General features: G+C 39.3%; 1 protein-coding gene across 7 annotated transcripts; it reads right to left on the bottom strand.

Moving 5' to 3' along the window:
* Positions 1-500: 500 nt before the first annotated feature.
* On the bottom strand, positions 501-20,718 carry LOC147797229 (uncharacterized). 7 transcript variants are annotated; one of them, XR_015427175.1, is made up of 11 exons: positions 20,558-20,718; positions 14,281-14,471; positions 6,912-7,027; positions 5,441-5,575; positions 5,296-5,387; positions 3,610-4,064; positions 2,718-2,859; positions 1,658-1,721; positions 1,306-1,373; positions 956-1,020; positions 501-767 (listed from the first exon to the last, which is right to left on the bottom strand). XR_015427175.1 is itself a non-coding variant. In XM_087143232.1 (11 exons), the coding sequence occupies exons 5-6, from the start codon at positions 5,552-5,554 to the stop codon at positions 3,967-3,969; spliced, it is 357 nt and encodes a 118-aa protein (XP_086999358.1). In that variant the 5' UTR covers positions 5,555-5,575; positions 6,912-7,027; positions 8,489-8,718; positions 14,281-14,471; positions 20,558-20,718; the 3' UTR covers positions 501-767; positions 956-1,020; positions 1,306-1,373; positions 1,658-1,721; positions 2,718-2,859; positions 3,610-3,966. The 7 variants fall into 7 exon arrangements, 5 of the variants coding, with proteins under 5 accessions (XP_086999358.1, XP_086999359.1, XP_086999357.1 ...); XR_015427176.1 differs by having other exon boundaries at positions 5,296-5,416; positions 5,474-5,575; XM_087143232.1 differs by adding an exon at positions 8,489-8,718 and having other exon boundaries at positions 5,296-5,575.
* Positions 20,719-21,485: the final 767 nt, after the last annotated feature.

Below are 21,485 nucleotides of genomic sequence, written 5' to 3'. Positions count from 1 at the left end.
TTGGGCGGGGAGTTAGGAGCGAATTTAACGGCAAATTTTTATTGGGCGGGGAGTTAGGAGCGAATTTAACGGCAAATTTTTATTGGGCGGGGAGTTAGGAGCGAATTTAACGGCAAATTTTTATTGGGCGGGGAGTTAGGAGCGAATTTAACGGCAAATTTTTATTGGGCGGGGAGTTAGGAGCGAATTTAACGGCAAATTTTTATTGGGCGGGGAGTTAGGAGCGAATTTAACGGCAAATTTTTATTGGGCGGGGAGTTAGGAGCGAATTTAACGGCAAATTTTTATTGGGCGGGGAGTTAGGAGCGAATTTAACGGCAAATTTTTATTGGGCGGGGAGTTAGGAGCGAATTTAACGGCAAATTTTTATTGGGCGGGGAGTTAGGAGCGAATTTAACGGCAAATTTTTATTGGGCGGGGAGTTAGGAGCGAATTTAACGGCAAATTTTTATTGGGCGGGGAGTTAGGAGCGAATTTAACGGCAAATTTTTATTGGGCGGGGAGTTAGGAGCGAATTTAACGGCAAATTTTTATTGGGCGGGGAGTTAGGAGCGAATTTAACGGCAAATTTTTATTGGGCGGGGAGTTAGGAGCGAATTTAACGGCAAATTTTTATTGGGCGGGGAGTTAGGAGCGAATTTGTCTCAATTCAAGTACAAAGAAACACAAGCAAGGTCTTTGCTTTCTTCATACTGCTTTACTGATGTTCATTCTTCTGAGTTGAAAGAAACTTCACTCATCTTCATGCATCGGATGATCTTCCCCACCTGTAGTCAACAGAAAAAATACATACTAAATCACAATATATTTGCAGAGTTGACAAACATTCTGAATTTCAAAGTATTTGACAAACAGTGCATTTTTTGAAAGTGTATAAATTGTGAAGGACATCTAACATGCTTTTATTGAGCTCTTGATACCCATTTCATTAACGAAAACGGGTTAAAAAACTTACCGGTACTATAATCTGTTCCTTCCTTTACACTGTCTATCTCCCCATTGATGAGTGAATCCAGAAAGCTGGAATAAACAATGTATAAAGGCATTATGCAAACTGCAAGGATTTTGTTCCATTTGCCACGCTCGGTATTTTCCACCTGGGTTTTCTATAAATAGTGAATGTTAAAAAGCATATATTCAGGTTTAGCCCTGTTGAAAATATCTACTATGGTATGAATGGACCACATCATTCCAAAGTGCTGTGAAACAGTGCATTCTAAACCAGCAGTTTTGAAGATAAATTCATGAATCTATATCCTCTTGTGCATTATGGTATATCAGCCATAAACACATTCCAAGCCTAACCTTCAGGATAGTCATCTCGCTTCCATCTGTCTCTCTTCCTGTTGATGTCCATCTAGGTGTCTTCCACACTGTAATTAAAAAAAACTGATGACGTTTCACAACCTACCACAGCCGTTTTTGAGTTATCGTTGCAATGTTGGTTACAACGGTAAAACAGGGTTCATACATTAAAAAATGCAACGTAAAACAAACACTGACAAAATGAATTAAATCTGAAATAACTAGGCTACATCTTCAGAGGATTGACGTCCATGTTTTTTACGTTTGAAGTGAGCATCCTGGAATTATGGCAGGCAATTTGTCCCTAAAATATCAGGGATAACAGATATAAAACATCATATCCACAACATACCTCAATCAACATCAGCTTGTCTGCCTCTGCCGACATCTCTCTCTGCATTTGTGACTATCTCTGCCTGCAACAAAGGCAATATAAAGGGGACATGGGATGTCTGCATAATCAATAGTTCTTTACAAATTACTTTAAGTATTAAAGTCCACTGCAAGGTTTCTGTGCAAAAAGATACATAATTTGTTGGGTTCACCACAAAGTGACATACCATCCATAGACTTTGTGCACATGATAAGACAGTTTGTGGTGCAGTAACTATCCTGAAAACGTCACTTCCTGCTGAGACCGACTATTGAGGAGGGAATGTGGTACACAATGTGGATTCCTTTCATACAACTTGTTTTTTACTTTTCTACAGTGGGTAAAAATGTTTTGGAGAAATATGATGCAAAAGAAAGGGAAAGTCAAAAAAGGTCTAATAAACTAAATCTGACGGCAATGTGAAATTCGTGTCTTTAAGCTTGTATACCAATTGGCAAGGTCAATTATAAATGATTCACCTGCTGGAAATATTCAATAAAACTGAAAATAAAGTAATATTTTGGGACTGTCCTTTTTTCATCGACCTCCAAATAAAGTTGCCTATTCATCTCTTGGTTTTCAGCTGCTGTTTTTGCAGTTGTGTTTCAAAACAGAATCAAAACCCACATCCACATCCCCAATCCATCCCACATTCAAAGGCTCACACCAAGAGGAAGTCGTTTTTCAATTCATGTTAACTATTAAATCATATGATAAAAAATCCAAAGAAGCTACAGATTGCAACTTCTTAATTTTACCAGAAAACCGCTTGATGGTATTATTTACAGCTGAAACCCTGACTTTTGAAAAAGCAAGATTATCGACCAACTTTCAACACCGCCATAAGTATCAACTCTTGAAAGTCAGTGGTATAATATTTGACAATATTTCTGTCACAATGCCGTCCAATGCAGGCCAATCAAGTTTGTGTCTGACACATCATAAATGTTCACAGACTTCACAAACATCGTGTATGAAATTACACTCTTTTTCCCAAATGCTGAGCTTCTTCTCAAATTACAAAAGAAATCTCGCTCACCTTAAATGTGAAATCTGTGAGGCATCTAAAACTGCTGTTTGATGAGATAACCGAGATGATCAACTGCCTAGTTCTTAGTTTACTGGAAGCCAATGATGTATGTCCCTCAATAGCCAGCAAGCAGTGAGAAGCCACACAATACCTGCATTTGAAATTGGGTCAGTAAAAGCAAGGGTTTAACAAAACGTCAAATTATTCTTTTATTCAAGCATGCTAAACTTAACCTGTCAGGGTGAGACTTTAATAAAAGACTGACAGAATATGTAAAAATGCAAAACAGAAAAAAAGGAATGCATGTCCACCAAAAAAAAATTTGTCTTCTGCACTTTCACTGGACAGCTCAAAAAAGGACAGAAAATTTTAAAAAAATTACAGCTTTTCTAGATGCTTCGGTTCACTGGTTTTTCCAAAGTTGATACCAAAAAGCCTATTTCAATATGAAATCCATACAACTTCAAACAAAAATTTTAAAAAGGCAAATAGATTTCTACTGAATTCAGAAAAAGGATGGGTTCTTGATTATGAAATGACTACCCGCAAGGTTCTTGGGAAATTATTATTATTATTTATTTCTGATAATGACACAAAGGATTCCTAAAAAGTACCCTTGGCACTGTGGCTCGCAAGCCTGAAGAAACCTGCTGTGAGGACACAATGAGAAGCAGTTACAGTTTGAGGTGGGAAGAAAAACCCAGAGGAATATTCTCGGTAAAACCCATGGAATCAGATAGGGACTGAAAACCCTATCCACGTGCGGACTGAGCCGAAAATAAAGTATTCTCTTGGATTTCTAGTTCAAATAGCAATTTCAAGCGTAGTTCACAACTTTTATGACAATGGTTTGGGCAATGCATAATATTGAAAGATTTGATTTAGTAAATACACTACTCACATTCACGAGATGCAACACTAGCACAGAAGGGCCCACTGCAGAAAAGTAGCCACTAGGAACTGGTATCAATGGCAAGGCGTATGCCAGAGCATAACATCAATGGCATCATGAGACAGGTAACACACATACATGTAGGATGGTTGGGTATCTACAGGGGGGATGCATCAAGGCCTCCTGGAGAAACAACAGAACAGCGCTATCCATGGAGCGGTGATGTTGGTAGCAAAACGTCCACAAATGGTTAGAGCATCAGTGACGAGACACCATACTCAAATCCTTACGTGCGTTGTCCAGGATGGGATTCCCTGGTCACTGAATACATGGGTGGAAAGGCATCCACTGAGACGGAAGAGCTTCTCAAACAGCTGCGTAGTGGGGACTGGTATCATTCACATCGCTGTGACATCCTAAGGAAAGCAGCATAGACTGGATGGCATCTAGTCTCACTTCAGTTTCTTGGCAAGAATACAAAGATCAAAGAATGGCACCATTAAATACACTTAAAACCATGGACAAATTTGTTGTTCTTAGCTCCCAAAACAGATGACAGTCACCAAACAGTTTGCATTAATGCACAAATTCAAAATGTTACTCTTTTTTTGTTGCAATTAAAATTCAAACTTTGCATTTGAGATTTGCAGGCTTATATACATGTACATGTAGCTTATAGCTGAACTCGGAATTGAGTGAGTAGTGCATCTTGAAGACCAATTTTTTAGGATATCTGCTCAAGTTAAAGTTTACACCCTATAAGGTACATGTATGTAACAGGTACACGTACTTGTACCTAAAAATCCTAACCCCTTGTACAATAAAAACACATTGATTCTAATGACACTATCTCGACAATCTGATGTCTTTACAAGGAGATCAGAGAAAGTGGTCTAATGGGTAGCTGTGGGCTTGACTCTTGATTACATTAGGATTGAATCTTGTTTTAGGAGTGAATAAGGTAGATATTAATTATGAGGCATGGGCTAATAGATTTGGGAGCCAGGAGCCACCACAGGTAATACCTGTACATGTACATTTAAAAGAAAATCCTGAGAAGATGATGCATCATTATTACAAGAATAAACCTCATCAAATACAATTTCTGAGGCAAATTAAACACAAAGATACTGACGGTGTTGGCACTGATCTTTTGCAAGACAGATTTTCCTAAACTCCTCAGTATTCTCATCAGTCCTAAATATATTTCCTTTTAAAGCAACCTTTTAATGTTCGGTATGGAGAACTCGGGAGCCAAGGAGAATGTTCAGTATACCCCAATGTTTGGTACAGAGGTGTTCAGAAAAGCGGTATTGGGCTGAATCACTTAAACTGTTCAAGAACTTTACAGCACTGGAACTTAACAAACAGCTGAATTTTTGTGCATAACGTTCACTGCAGTTATTTAAACAAATTTATATTCCTAATGAAAATGCAACATAAAGTAATTGATGCAAAATGAACAAAATCTCAATTAACTACACTTTGACAAATTTAGGAAACTCCCATTGATGCAGGTCAACTTTGAAAAAAAAGTATTCAGAGGGAGCTTCTTGAACAACAGCAGGCAATTTGTCTCAACAATGATGAATCCTTCAAGATTTAAGGAATGACAAGATGGAAGCACTTTTAAATCTCTACTGGTAAATCTCAAATAATAACACGTCATCACAAATCATCATATCCAAGACGTACCTTTACCAATGCCAGCTGGTCTTCCTCTGACGACTTCAACTCTCTGACTGTCTACCTCTGCCATTAGCTTGTCCACCTCTGCTGACATCAGCCTGTACACCTCCACTGTCAACGTGACCACCTCTGCTGATGTCAGCCTGCATACATGTACATGTACCTCCACTGTCAGCGTGACCACCTCTGCCGACCTTAGCACATCTATTTCTGCTGACATCATCCTGTCTACCTCTACTGTCAGCGTATCCACTTCGGCCGACATCGGTCAGTCTACCTCTGTCAACTTAAGCACCAATGCTAACTTAAGCCTGTCAATATCTTCAGCCAATCTCTAACGACTTCAGGCTGTCTACCTGTGTGCTTTTTTGACTCTCCCTTTATGCAACATGTAAACAGGAAGATACTACTGTTTTACTAGAAAATCTGCAAAACCAAACTTTTACTTTCACCACTTGAAACTTTCAAGTTTAAAATACACTTTAAACTTTCTATATGAATTATGAAAAGATGCATAATTGAGCTGAGAATGTAGCAAGGAAATATTCAAAGAATAGGTTTTAGTACGATGACAGGTTTACATGACACAAGTACATGTACATTGGATACCGCTGACACTCTTGGCCTTATTGCATGTTGATAACAAATTAAAAGACCAGAACAATGAATACTGAATAAACATTGTAAGGAAAATAGGGCTGGTAGTTCAGTCAGTTTGTAAAAGTCATTGTATTTCATTTATTTCAAATTTTGCTCTGGCTGGAAGGGGAATACTGACAAAGTTCCCAACAGGAACATTTCATACAATATGCATCCTGGTCTTCAAGTGTCAAACAATACCTAAAATGTCTATCAAACGTGACAGTTACATGTACTTTCAGCCAACACATCCAATGAAAATAACTATCCCCTGTGACAAGGAATATTACTCTAAGACTTGAGTAATGTGCCAATATCTTCCTATCCAAATTGTTTTTACATGTATTGATACATGTCACATACATGTAATGCAGCCCTACTGTACCGTACACAGCACTGTAAGCTCCAAGTGTCAAAGTTCAGTTTTTGGCACAGGTTTAGCCGAAAAATTGCACTTGCACGAGTAATTTTTAAAGTGAAATTCTTGTTATTACTGAATCTAAGATGGAGGACATAATACGGCACAGATGTCAATTTTCCTGTGCACTATGCTGCTGGATCTGAACGCATTAATCAGACCTGTATGCATGGAAGGTTACAAGGCCGTTTAATTCAGAATGGTCGCATGGTGCTCAATACAAGTTTTCATGCTGCTGGGTTCATACATGTACAACGGACAAAAACATCATTACAAAATTATCCCAATTTCAGAAGAACCAAATGTGATAAACCGTTGCACATGGATCAAAAAATTCATTACAAAATGATCCCAACTTCAGAAGAACCGAATGTGATAAAAAGTTGCACACAGATCACAATATTTTCAATGAAAAAATTGAGGTTTTTATGACACGGTTTTGCTTTTAGATGACTGTAGATCACTGCAGGGAAAAATCGGTGGTGTGGGTTTATGGAACTGTTTCCTACCGGTACCTTGTTCATAAATTTGAGCTTCTCAAGTTCAGGATAGGAAAGAGACTTACCAAACTGCAGAGAGCACAGGAACATCACAATTTCTGAGTTACATCAAATTGATGATTTGAGACACGACGTACACGTACAGTACATGTAAGGCTGCATGCTGAATTGTGAATAGCACCTGGGAAGAAAATGTCAAAATGGAAAATGCCAAAAATTAATTAAAAGAAACATCTGCACTGCATGAAATGTATCAAGCAACAGGCTTGGAAGTGTATTGAAATGTATGACATCATGGTCTGGTCATTGCCAGACTGAAACAACAGTAGTAGATGTACATGTACGTACATGTACAAGCCACATACATGTACACGTACATGTACATGTATGAGTATACTTGTTTGGTGTAAGACTCCTTCGTTGAATAATTTTACTGTCAACCTCTACATATGGTACATGTACATACATGTAAATGTATACCCATGTGAGCGTCTTTTTGTTTCACACGGGATCTGGATCTCGAATAGATCAATCTTAACACTGGTTCACTCCAGCCACTGAGCAGGTTCTGGTGTCAGTAAACAAATATCAAATCGCTAGACCAACGGTGTACAACTAAGTCTATTCTAACTCTGGGCAGTTTGAAGCATCCATTAAATTGGGAAACTTGGCAAAAAAGGTGTTTTTTGTTCACTTTAATCACGAGTTGACTGTAGTTGATGTCCATGCTTGCTTATTTAAAAAGGTGTTAATTAAGTTTGATTTATTTATTTTGTTTGGTGTTTTTAAAATGACACATCATGAGTTAGACAAAAAAGGTTTGCGGGTACACCATGTGGGAAATATCTCTTTTGTGAAGAGGTGTGGTTCTAAAAAGAACCGGTGAGAGCAGTCTCGACGTTTCGGCCAGTGTACTCTGGCCTTCCTCAGGAGAGAATGAGCTAGACTCCGGATTAGCTGGCTTAAATAAGCAGCTTAGGGGCGGTGATGCGTGTGGCTTGCTGGGTACTGGAGTGTGAAGGTGTTGGATCCTGTGGTGACCGGTGACCGGTGAGTCCTTTTCATTTTTCAGGGTTGCAGAGCCCTGAAAAATGAAACGGACTCAATGGAATAGTCCGCTCCAGCCACCGTGTCAGTGAAAATTTGAAACGCCTCCCACGGTTTAATGGTCAACCTTCAGACGTGTTATGTTACAGACCTGAGCAAACCCCATAGGGTGCACAGCGTTAAACGAAGCAAGTTGGCAAAACCACTTAAAAACGGAAAAATAACAACTTTCCATTTTCGGTGAGAAACGACAGGGGAGAGGTCATTAATAAAAAAGGAGCTGGAATTTTGATCGAGTTTGAAATTGCTAAGCAGATCTAGGGGTCCAATCTGTTTGCGTTTTTAAGCACGCACTTTTTGAAAGCATATAATTGAAAAGAAACCTTAACTATGAGTAAGTCTCCAGAGATTTTAAAGCTTCATCCTGAAATACCTAGCGGCTTACTAGAGCATGAAAAGTGAGAGCAAGAGTCACAGCTGAACCTAACAAAACTTTACAGACTCAAAAAGATCAAAGATATCCAAGCACAGATTTTGGCAGAAGGCAATGCGAGAGAAATGACGTATCAAAAGATAAAACAGGTACTCAACGCACTTAGTTACATAGAATATGGAGTCAAAGCATTGGGCGCAATGACAGCAGCCATGGGAATAACCGCCATGTTGGGTTCACACACTCAGGTCATGCAGTACCAGGATCCAGCGCAGCATCCATTGTTTCTGCCTTCCATGTTCCTGCCCCAACGCTTCACCGAGCTAATCCCTACATCTGGATCCCTCTCTACACCATATAAGCTCCACTCATAGTCAGAATCCTGCAGTTTCCTGAAGATGGACAGAGTACACTGTTTGAAGTTATTCCCTAGTTCTTCTCAGAACCACATATACTCAAGAAAGAGATTGGTCAATGGTGTAACCGCAATCATTTTACTCATATAGTTCTTTCACCATGAAAACCTTCAAGGCTTAATGGGCCAGACATGTTGCTCAATGCTCGAAGAGACCCACTCACCAAAGAAATCCCTGCGCTACGGCAATATTGAGGTGTGTTATGGTATGCCAAGCTTTGAGCAGCCCGAGCACCCCCCCCACAAATGACAAACTCAGCTATGCTCCAGAGGGCAGTAGTGGAGCGTAGGGGCCAGTGATACTCAAAGCTTGATGAAGGCCCACAGGGAGAGCTATGCTCTATATAACGCCGGTCAGCACACCAAGGTCTGTAATGGTGTGCCAAGTTTTGAGTCACCCGAGCGGCCCCTCGAGTGGCGGACTCAACTTCGCTCCCAAAAGCAGGAATGGATCGGAATTGGACCAGAGATACCGGATCTCAAGGTCCGTGGGCATACGGCATAAGTACCAAATATCACAACAGTACCGCCACTACCAGTTTGCAAATTTCACTCAATGCTCGAAGAGCGAACTCTTGTGCTCGACAGTACAGTACTGGAGCAAGAAAGGGTACCGCAGTGTCCTATTCCCTGAATTAGCAAGGACCGAAACCAATGTCCCATGGTCCCTGTTATTTAAGCGCTCCCTGCCCCGCAAACGGGCAAATACTTGAAGTGGGTTGAAGACTACCCAAATTTCTCTTGAGATACTCAATTATGTAATACACCAAAAATGTAAAGAAGAATCGAAAAACCAAAGACGCCGAAATATTCAGCTATACGAAAAAATCAGAAAGCAAATATTCAGAATGTCAAGAAACTAGAACCACCGAAATCCGGCAATAAGAAATCAATAAGTATCCAAATATGAAGAACAAGAAACACTAAAATACCTGGCGATATAAAAAAACAACAAGCAAAATATCAGAGAATAACAAGACAACTGCTCTTGACAATAATAACTACAGTATAAACAAGGATGCCACAATTAGGGGCAAATCACAGAACATATGCAGGAAAACGGAATAATAAATTAACACACATACATGTACTCAGTTTATTCTGGCACAACAAAAATATATTTACCGTATGTCAAAACAACAGCGCCACCTGGGTGAACTCTGAAATAGGTCAATACAAGGTCAACCTGCCACCTGCGCGAGACTGAAAAGGGAACGGTATAATATCTAGGAACAGACTGAAAAAGGAACAATCTTACCGTTCACAAGAATCAGAACAAATAAGCAAGCAAAGTGATCAAAGAATAACACCAAAACACACATTAGCAAAGGAGAAAACTCCCAAAAATTCGGAGCCGGAACAACATGTTCCATAATGTAATAAGAAAAAGAGGACGAACATGACTGACGCTTTCACGGGGGGCGAGTGAGTGAGGGCGCACTATTAGTGATCGAGAATTTACTGAAAGGAAGTAATGGACTAGGAAATAATGCATACGTGTTGGTAATCTGCGTAAGTTGCAGGCGGCAGACTACATGTATGCTAGAAGAGCAGCAACATCAGCTAACAACCACAGAGGAACAGCTCACAAGAACCTGGCAAACAGCTCTTCAAATTATTGCTGAGCAATTTCAAGACTAAGACTGCATCACAGCCCAACAACTGTTTGGCTACTTCATATGAACCAACCTCAAGAGGCATCCATACTGAATGTCTTAAACCAAACAGTCTAATTTCAAGGTAACCACATCTTCCAAATGAGATTGCCAAGCATTGTTGCTGTCTATATGTATATTGCTCTTATCTCTGGAATACAACCCACTATCCTCCACTTCAATTCCTATCCACCTTCATCAAAACAAAGATAGCAAGAAAAAATTCAATATAGAATCAAACTATTTCTCTGGTATATGCAAAGCCAAAACCAAGAAAACCAAATCCAATAGAAAAACATTTCTTGCAAGAACACAATTATTAAACCAACCCATCCAAAGTGACAGCTCGAAAGACAGCGATGCACAATCTCAATTCAAAGTCAAAATACAACCCTGCACTCCAAAATTACCAGTTTTTCACAAGAGGCATGACAATTTGGATGCATACCTCCAACGCTTCGAACGGTACACAACCATGTAAGAATGGAACCCCGACTCGTGGGCCAAACATCTAAGTGCTCTCCTGAAAAGTATTCTCGGCTAAGTTCAGATGAGTCAGCCAAATACAAAATGCTCAAGGAGGTGTTACTGAAGCAATTCCACCTGAATGAGCATGCCTTTGGAGAGAAATTTCGGTTTGCAAAACCTGAGAAAGACGAAAGTGAGCCACAGTTTGCAGTTCGTCTTGATAACCTACTGATGCGTTGGATTGCCATGGCCAAAATACATGTGTACCTACATGTAGGCATACATGTATGACGGTCTGAAAGACTTACTCTTACGGGAACAGTTCATGAATTGTTGCAGTGACCATTTACATGTAGCTCTTTTCCTATAAGAGCATAAACCGGCTAATATTATGGATATGGCCCAATTTGCAGAGCAGTATACAGATGCTCACTGCAGCTTTGCTCCCTTTATTGTGAACAGCAAACTGTGTGGCCAATATTCAAATACATGTAGGTGGTTCCTACATGTAGATCAGAGCAGACGCATAGTGCGTCGTTTGGCAAATCATTGAAACCTATCACCAACGCCAATACACCATGAGATGTGTCATCCCGTACATGTTTTGTGTATGTGGCAAACCAGGTCACATAGCGCATAATTGCTGCAGTAAGTTTAAAGAAATTGAGAAAGTCACTATAACGTGATAACTTCAGCAATTACTGGCCTTTTGAGGCTGAATGTGACATGGGGCAAAACACACAGAAAGCCACGAAATCTAGAGAAAGTGGTCCAACTAGTGCAACGGAAACTGTAGCTTATATATTGACCTTGCCTGATTTCACCCGGCTCGGTGAATGTTGTACGCAAGACAGTTAAATGCCACATTGATGTGCGGATACGGATTCCTCATATTGAGCACGGTGTGTAAAAACTCAGATTGTTCTACGATGCCAGTCACAGATGGATTGGGTTAACGACATCAAATGTTAAGTTCTATGCGACAGCGGCTGTAGCTCAGTAGTCATAAAACATGACCTTGTTCCCGATGAACAACTCACTGGTGCCGAAAAGTCGTGTATTCTTGTCGATGGTACTGTTCGCATATCTCCAGTTGCAAGAATTAAATTAGACTCATCCTATTTCGTTGGCTGAACTTACGCGCTTTGCAGGAGACAACCAGTGTACTACATCATATTAGGTAACATAACAGGAGTCAGATCACCGAAAAATCCTGACCTGCTCTGGCAATGTGGTGTCTCATCAAACACTCAATTTGGAGATAGACCACAGGAGCGTTGATACTATGCGATGTGCAGTAATGACGCGAGCACAACGAGCTGCGCAGGATAGACCATTAAGGAAACATAAGGTACCTGAAAGTATTCCAGACATCTCGAAATCTGAAATTATGAACAAACAAGCTAATGATCCGTCGTTGGCCCATACAGGTGTATACGAGAACTTGCAGAGAAGGGCAATCAGAAATGCAACAAATACCGATCAACTTCCACTTTCTACTGGCTTGACGGTGTGAAACTTGTACCGTAGTTCCTATTAAATACCCATCAATGTACTGTAGCTCACGAAACCATCCTGGGTGGACACCAAGGAGCAAGGAAAACATGTGATAAGGTTATGAGCGAATTCTTTTGGCCAGGGTGTCAGGCAGATATCACCCGATATTGTCGTTCCTACGACATATGTCAATGGAGTATTCCAAAGGCAAAGTGACCAAGGTACAATGTACATGTACATGTACCACTGGGAGATATGCCCCTTATAGATATGCCATTTAAATGTGTGGCTGTGGACATTACAGGCCCCCTTCATCCCAAATCTGACAGAGGCCATCATTTCATATTGACCCTGATTGATTACGCGGCATCCAAAAGCCGTTGCTCTACCTACCAGTTGTATTGAAACTACCAGGGTAGTACATGTACATGTAGATGCCATGATCGATGTATTCACACGAGTGGGGCTTCCCAACTGAAACCCTTTCCGATCAGGGATCACAGTTTACATCAGATCTCATGAAAGAAACGAGTAGGCTCTTGTCGATAAAACAGATGACCACTACTCCATTACATCCTTCGTGCAACCGTTTGGTTGAACGCATGAACGGTGTACTTAAACTAATGTTGAAACAGCTTCGCGCAGAAAAGCTGCACGATTGGGATCGCTATCCTGGACCTCTCCTTTTTGCATATCATGAAACCCCTCACTCAAGCATGAAATTTGCACCCTTCGAAGTATTTTACAGTCGCACAGTCCATAGTCCGATAGCTATCTTACACGAACTTTGGACGGGTAAAGTTGAAAGTCCCAAAGTTAAAACTACACACCAACATGTTCTCGATCTCTGCGAGCGTCTAGAAAACACATGGGAAATCGCACAGCAGAATTTGCAAATGTCGGTAGATATTGACAAACACTACTACAATGCAAAAAGTTAAGTCCAAAGTTTCAATGGCGGTGACCTCGTATTACTACTCCTACATACTGACCAAAACAAACTATTACTATGGTGGAAGGGTCCTTTCCCTGTACTAGCCAAAGTCGGAAACATTGATTACCGTATAGATCTTGGCGACGGTACAGTCAAGACCTTCCATGCCAACATGCTGAAGTGGTATGTGAGAAGGTTAGTTGAGCATGAAATAAAATGAAAAACAAATGAATGAAAACGTACTTAAACGGATATGTGTGGGTGTCACTGAAACCAAACAGAAGCCATGAGAGTAGGCACCAGATGCCGAAACGAAGACGGACAATGAAGATATTATTATGATGTCACCATTGGAAGCTAAAGAAACAGTAGATGACATCAAAATAACTGACGAGACAGCTGGCCAAAAAAGAAAAAAAAAAACAAGTTCAGTGTTTGTCCTTTCCTCTACAGCCAATAGAAAGTGCTATACACACAATTCAAGGTACATGTACTTGTACACGTACATGCTATGTACATGTACATGTATGTACATGTACACTGATACTCCATTGTACCCTTTCGCTGTATTACTCCTTAAAGTACGGTTACAATATTGAGTTTGGAACAATTCAAGAAAAAAACACTAACATTAGACATTGTTATTCTGACATGAAACTAAACCTGAAACTAAGCAATATGAAATGATATATGACATCCACAGTCATACATGTACATGCAAACTGGTACTTATTTAGAGTCAGGATTTGAAAAGTGGTAAATATAAAGTTGAAAAATAGTTGAATATTTTCAAAATTCAAAATAGAAACTAATTCATTTGGCTTCCCTTTGCTCAGATATAAGTACATGTACATGGTGTGAATTTGAATTCAGTGAGTATGCAACAAATAAACATGGCTGTGCACATGTATGCATGCATGTACATGTATCACAGCGACATAAAACTTTCTTGAGACGAGACGAAAATGGCCTGATAGAAGCTCACCCCTTTACTGCCTTAATGAATTTCCTGCTCCATCGGTCAACTGTTCATCAGCACACCCCATCAACCTGAATGGTGTCCTTTAGTGACAACCTGATGAGTGACAAAGTGGAATGGCTGGGCGTGGTCAATCTGCTGGCTCCCTCCCAAGACAGCACAATGGTGTCAGTAGACCAGCATTCTCACCACAGTGCCTGAAAAGCAACAAAAGAAAAACAACTTTAATCAACTGACAGCGGATGATTTACACACACATGTACATGTACATGTACCCTGTATTCAACCAAAAGGCTTATATATCGGTATCTCCTTACTTCTCCCGAAACCCAACATTTCAGTCAGGAAGTTTATTAAAGGAAAAACCAGTTATTTCCAAATATAAAACTTTATCAAAGTCATCAAAAGAAGACACCCTTTTATGATGAATAATACCAAAGAAAGTGTGAGTGACCGGGTATGAATTAGAATATATTTGTTTTCTTCGAGAATAAAGGATGGAATGTACAGCTGTGGAATGGGTGGAGAAATGTGTAGTGGAAGTTTCAGTGGTGCATGTACATTGTAGCATACCCTTGTGGGGTGCGCAGGGTATAGGAGATTCACTTCACATTGGTCTGGCACAGGCTAGACACTCTTTATCTTTTATAAAGATTGAATCCTTTTAATTCCATTGTCGCTGTTTCACCCGAATTTTATTAACGAACATACTAATCATTTTTTATTATTTTCTAAACAAGTCAAAGACTTGGTTCAAACTGCAGCAGACCAGTTAGGTGCTGACAACCCCTCCTTGTCGGTCGTAAAAGCAACACTGTCCAGTACCATCAACAAGAGTGATGTCTACACAGACTCAGACCTCCACAAATATCCCAACCTACATGTACATGTATGTCACTTTACCCAGGGCCAAAATACCAAGAGGCAACCTATCAGTACACTAGTCATCATCAATTTCCTAGATGTCAAACCTGCTAATGGGCAGTTCCACAGAAACATCAACCTCTGGGCAAAAATTTCAAACTGGTCCAAATGTGACAAATTATATATCATTTTGAAGCTTATTGTGTATACTTTCATGAAACATACTTCATTTCTAACAACATTCAAGAATTTGGCTTTTATATGATACTGAAAAATTGGTTTTAAATACCGAGAAATTGGGGAAATATTTCCCCTCTGAAATATTTTCTGTTTTTTAGCCTGATAATTTTTTGTTCCAGTTTTGTTACAGTTTGAAGAGTGCCCCAATAAGTAAACAATGAGAGAAATGAATTTTCATTTTCCTTTAGAAATTCTATGTTATGTCTTATTTTATAACACTTACTCTTCTTATATACGTCCGACACCAAAATGACATAGTTTTTAATCCCCTTAGTGAAAACTTTAGCAAAAGACTGCCAAATTTACAATACAAAGCTCAATGAGTTCCTTCTTTCTAGACATCAGCTTAACTCCCCCAATTATTTTTTCAAATACTCAAAAATTGTGGAATCAATTGTGTACGTCCGACGCCCTGTACATGTACATCCGACACTGTCAGAACCATGCATTGCTGGCAATGCAATGCTTTTACAGTATACAGAAACCACTACCACCTCATTTGCATACATGGATATGAGGCCCCAACCTTTTGTAAAAGTACCAAATAGGCTTGACTTTTGTTTTTTACTAATTTGCATAAATTTGACTATTTGGACATACACATCCTAATAAGGTTATAATTAGGGCCCAAAGCCATTCCACATGTGTCATGTATAGACAAACATGTGCTTTGCATGTATTCAGAAGTAAGTCATGTCAGTATGAGCTTTGATGAAGACAAGTAAAGTTCTAGGTGTTGTATACATGCACATGTAATCCACATCAAGAAAGAAGAATTGTCAAAGACTAAACAAAGGTGTGTTTTTTTATACCTTTGTTCAAGGTACATGTAAAATCAATTGGTTTCACTTTGTGTTGCTTGAGGAATTAAAGGGGATGTTCCACTTGTTTATGCTTTCCATGGCATATACATGTACATTATCTATCACAAAACATACAATGTAAGACTGTAGTTTTAAAAGCATTATGCCATTAGTCTTAAATTTCAGTGAAAAGGATAATCTCTTAGGCTAATTGCTAGCCCATTCCTTTGATTTGGCAATCATCTAAAAGGGTATATACATCTACTCATTTTGCTTCTTTTCAGATTTTACATGTGTACTATAACCTGTGAAGTGTGAACTGGAAATCTTTAAAATTGCAGCTTAGTACACACGCAGCATTTGGTTAATTTCATGTTCTAAGACCAAAAGACCTTACAGGTACATGAATGCAATTGTCTTTTAATTTAATTTATTTATCCAAAGGACTGCCAACTGTACAAAACTTTTTTTCAGTTTAAATGTTTGACAGTACATGACTTGTGTAAATGAGTAAAATTTGCATAAATACTTCTAGACAATATTTTCCCTCATACTGTTTCATTGAATGCCCCATCATGCAAATTCCTTTGTAGTTGCTTTTGATGATTTTTGTATGGCTTGGCATTTTTTTTTTGGTTCGGAAAGTTTACTAAAGCCTTCATGAAGGTAGAAAAATCAAACAAGCTTGGGTTTGAACTTATCTTCTATTCTGAAAAGTCAGTTTGGACGTGTACGTCCGACACCAAAAAATGTACCTCCGATACAAATATAGTAAATGCTTTATTTGAAAGTCACAACAAGATAAAAATAAGTCTTGCTTTGAAGTTTATTATCAAGGGTCTGCTAAAACTAAACACAGGAAAACTACTTCTTCAGGTTCTAGCAATTCACAGCGTTTGTAATACAAAAATGGAAACTCAAAAAATTTACTTTCTCTGAGTACGTCCGACACCATGGTGTTATGAGTCAGTTTCTACAAGAATAATAACTCTGAGTGAGAAATTAAATGAATATACCAACTAGCTGATGTCCTTCATCAAAATCAAAATCTGCTTCAGGATTATAACACACACTGTTGAAGTGTCCAAAATGTACGTGCGACACTGTGGAACTGCCCTAATGTTAATCCAACCAGAAAAAGCGAAAGCTCAGAATAGTCTTATTGGTAATTTTGTGAGAAGCGTGTCCAAAGCACTGTACGAGTGTCACCTAACTGGCTGACACACGATTAAGTCGCTCTTGTTGTTTATTACGTTTTTGAAGCGTTTACTACGAGTATACTTGTTTCTTGTTTGTGTTTGTGATTGAGCATCTTCTTGTTTTGATGAACTCTCTAAAACTTATACATGTATAATTGTTGATTCTACTGTCCTTTTTGTGGAATCCTCTGTTTAAGTGCCTACAACATGTCAGCCATTTCACAATGCTAGCTGTCTTCGGAAGAATCAACTCTTCTGTTCTTAGTATTTATGAAAGTACGGTATCAACGATTCACATCAGTGCCCTGGTACTCTATTATGGAACCGATGCAGTACTAATGGTGTGCTTGACTGTGCTTTCCTGAGTTCAACAGTGTGACTACAGTGATGGTTAAACTTGGAATACAAAGAATTAAATAAAGCGAGCTTTGTAACACTGGCTTGTGTCCAGTGTAAATTTAGGTAAACATTCAAATTTACATTTACATCTGTACTAATTATTCTAGAACAATTTCAAGGTTTTGCTCTTGATAATCTTTGATCAGATGATAACTACACACATCATCATCATCCTTATATACTATGTTGAACCAGTCAGGAAAACCCGGGAATTGACTAATCACTTTATCAGAATATGGAACTTTAATTTCCTGATCATTCCCACCGGAAATTTCAACAAAGTAGTGAATTACATGTTTTCCATCGTTTTTCATCGTTAGTGTTAAAAATCTCATCTTTGGCTTGTGACAACATCTCCTTTGTTTCTGGTAATTCTTTGTTGAGATTATTGCAGTGACCTTCAAGTTTTTGCCTTTTGAACAAAGTTTATTATAGTCTTTCCCCAGCTTTCTTTTCTCATTATGAAGTGATGTAGCCTGTGACTTGTGGTATTTTTCACGACACTTTTGTGGAGTCTGCGATTGTTCATCAGGTCGCTTGACAGGAATTCAATATTCTGCTTCAGTTCTTCTTTTCTTTTGCTAACTGTTCATTTCATGATTTAACCATGTCAAGTTCAGTTTTCAGAACGCTGATATCAAATGTTGATAGATTGGGTTGACATGTACATGTAGGTCGTGGACCAGAAATCTCAGGAAACACATACACTGTACACATCCTTTTCCCATGCTTCCAACTGGTCCTTCACATCTTTTCCATGGTTGCTCTTTTTTAACTTATCATGCATTCCAATAAGTGCTTTTGATTGTACGCTGATACACTGAGCCTGCCCCAATCATTTTCCAAGCAATCAGGTTTAACTCAGCTTCACCGTCCATTGGGCATAATCACTCCAGGTAGCTCCACATTGTTTGCGCAAGTTGAACAATTGAATAATATGTCCATTAAGCAGATCAAAGTTCAGGGGTGAAATTGGGCTGTCGGCCCTTTTCAACTTTTGAAGGAGGTCGATATCAAGTGATGTTAGGGGCATTGGTCCAGGATTGAGTTCAATGTCTCCACAAACTTGAAGTGGTTCATAACAAATTGGTATACAACTGAAGGCTGCCTTTCCCATAGTTACAGTCAGGAGAATTACCAGAAAGGTTCTGCAACCAGTACCTACATGTACATTAAAGGTAAATGTACTCCCTGTCGCTTCACTTAAAGAATGTTGACATCGAACGTTGGATGAATGTGTAGAGAAGAGGCCAACTCGGAGATGCCATACTTCTAAAGTCACTCCTATTTTGACGGATGGTACCCAGCCCTAGATGGCAGTCAAAGTCTGTAATGGTAAAATAATAATCATACTGGTAAAATAATAAAATACAAAAATAATAAAATTGATTATGAAATAGAACACTCCCATTTGCACAAGAAAACACAGCCCCTGTCGCTAAGAGTTCCTTCCGCCCAAAACCAAGTGTTTCTAACAATCATTCTTTCCCACAAGAACCAGGGATTTGAATTACAATAACTGACCAAGTACATGTATAACAAAGTTATGTCCTGGCAGAATGAAAATGATGGGAAAATGTATGCCTGTACCTATCAGAAAATATTTCTAAAATATAAAACAATTACTTCCAAAGATTTTGGAACTAATTTAAAAACAAACAAAAATAATTTTAAAATGTTTAAAAATCAAAGCAAATAACTCCATTCAATAAGCAGGGAGTGAGAATACATGATGGAACAGCGTCAACTATGATGTTGGTGGCATCTTACTAATGAGTGATCACCATTATGTTTAAATGAGTAACTACCACTTGCACAACATATCCATCAGGCCATGATAATCGAAAGTTGAAGCGTGAGTCCCAACATCAAAATTGATTGCCATCACGTGCGAAGTACTATACACACATGAGGTAAGCTGTTTCAAGAAGTTTCAATGCCGTTCTATTGATTAAAAATGCATTCATCAACATTCACACAACCCCTTCACCCTAAAACCAAGAAAAATCTAGTTTCTTACCTGAACATTGGCGTTATTGGCTCAAAAATCAGCCGATTTTCATGCAGATTTCGATGTTGAACAGCTATTATCAATGTAGGACAAAATTACACCACCTCGCAGCGTGGGAACATCAAGCTATTCCAGAGTGCAAAAGCGGAAACACGAGACCGCGGCTGCCAACATTTGTGAATGGGGAAATACATGCGTGCAGTTGAGATGCGCAGTATTATAACAGTCTCTACAACATCAAATGGCCTGTTTTGTCATACAAGTACATTGTAGGTTAGCTATTCTTTCCGGTAGAAATGAAGTATTTTTAGTTTACAATTTGTGAACCACATTTTAAACAATGCATGTGTACTTGGGTCTGCCTGTCACAGCAAAATGCCCAGCAGAAGGCTCTGATGACTTTGAAACTTCAAAGGGTTGTAACTTCCCATAAAAACATTGTGTGACCTTACCGTTTGTACCACTCAATTTCTCTGGTTTCAAACTTTATATAATTTTATACATTTTTAATTTTTGGGTATCATACATGTCATACCTACTGGAAGAACATTTCCACTGTATTGTAATTTGTAGAGGTTAGTCCTACACTTTTACAAATGACTGACACCACACATTGTTTTCTCAATGGTTTATGTGCCTTACTCCGGTGCGCTGTAAACAGTAGGCATGCACGGTGGGCCTTAGCACCGACTAGGCCAAGTGCACCATGGTACATGTATGTTAAAACGTTAGCAAGTGCTGAAAACAAAAAGTGGTTTTTAACTTACCTGCATCAATTGACCATCTTTTGAGTTGTTTTCGTGGAAAAATGGTACCATAGGCTGTCCAACACTTCACCAATGACGTCCTTTTTGTGGTGAAAATCGTGAAGTTTTCACAAAACGCGAAAAGTAAAACTTCGAACGCTGCACGATCATCGCGGGACATAACTATGCACAGCGCCCTCAATCGGGATAGGCTAGTTAGACTACTTGAATTTCAAGGGTGCACTGAACTAATTCAAGCTCCATTGAAATTGTGTAAAATTAACCAAGTTTGGAGCCCCATGGCAGCCAACTGAAGTCCCTGAGGCCTCTCAAACAAAAAACAATGTGTTGTTTGGTCCTTCAGATTTCATTTGATTTTCAATTTTTAGTAGGTTAACCAATGATTTTTTTAATTATCCGCCCAAAACAAACTCACCCCCAAAAAGTGAATGTTGCCAAGCCCTCCCAGCGGCCATTTTTCAAATGACATCCCTCACCTTCCTGGGGCTCTTCTGACTAATTTTCAATCCCATTTTTGTCTGCTTTGCCCCCAGATGGGTGCCCCTGAATCTACAGAGATGATTCTGAGCCATACTGACACAATTCCACCATTTCTTGGGCCAAACAGACCCCTCTTTTCGAAACAATCTCTGGGGGGTACTTTTTGTGCGCCTCGTCCTGGCGGAGAATTTTCCTTGAATTGGGACACTGCACCCTCAAGAACGTCCAAGCATTTTCTCCTCCAGGTCTATATGGTCCAAGTCACTACACACGACGTACATGTACACAGAACAGTGACTTGGAGGTCAAGTAGTACAAAAGGTGCGCTCTCAAGCTCGTGCATGTGCACGTTACAAGAGAGAGGGGTGTTCCCCATCTCCTCCTGGGGAAAGAAAAAAATAAAGTGGGTGAAAGTCGCAAATGGGATTTGGGACCGCTGTTTTGAAAC

This window comes from Acanthaster planci, linkage group LG11, assembly GCF_054643075.1.
Source record: "Acanthaster planci isolate LZ-2023a linkage group LG11, COTS_SCS, whole genome shotgun sequence".
In the NCBI taxonomy this organism is placed as follows: domain Eukaryota; kingdom Metazoa; phylum Echinodermata; class Asteroidea; order Valvatida; family Acanthasteridae; genus Acanthaster; species Acanthaster planci.
This window is presented reverse-complemented; position numbering and strand designations above follow the sequence as displayed.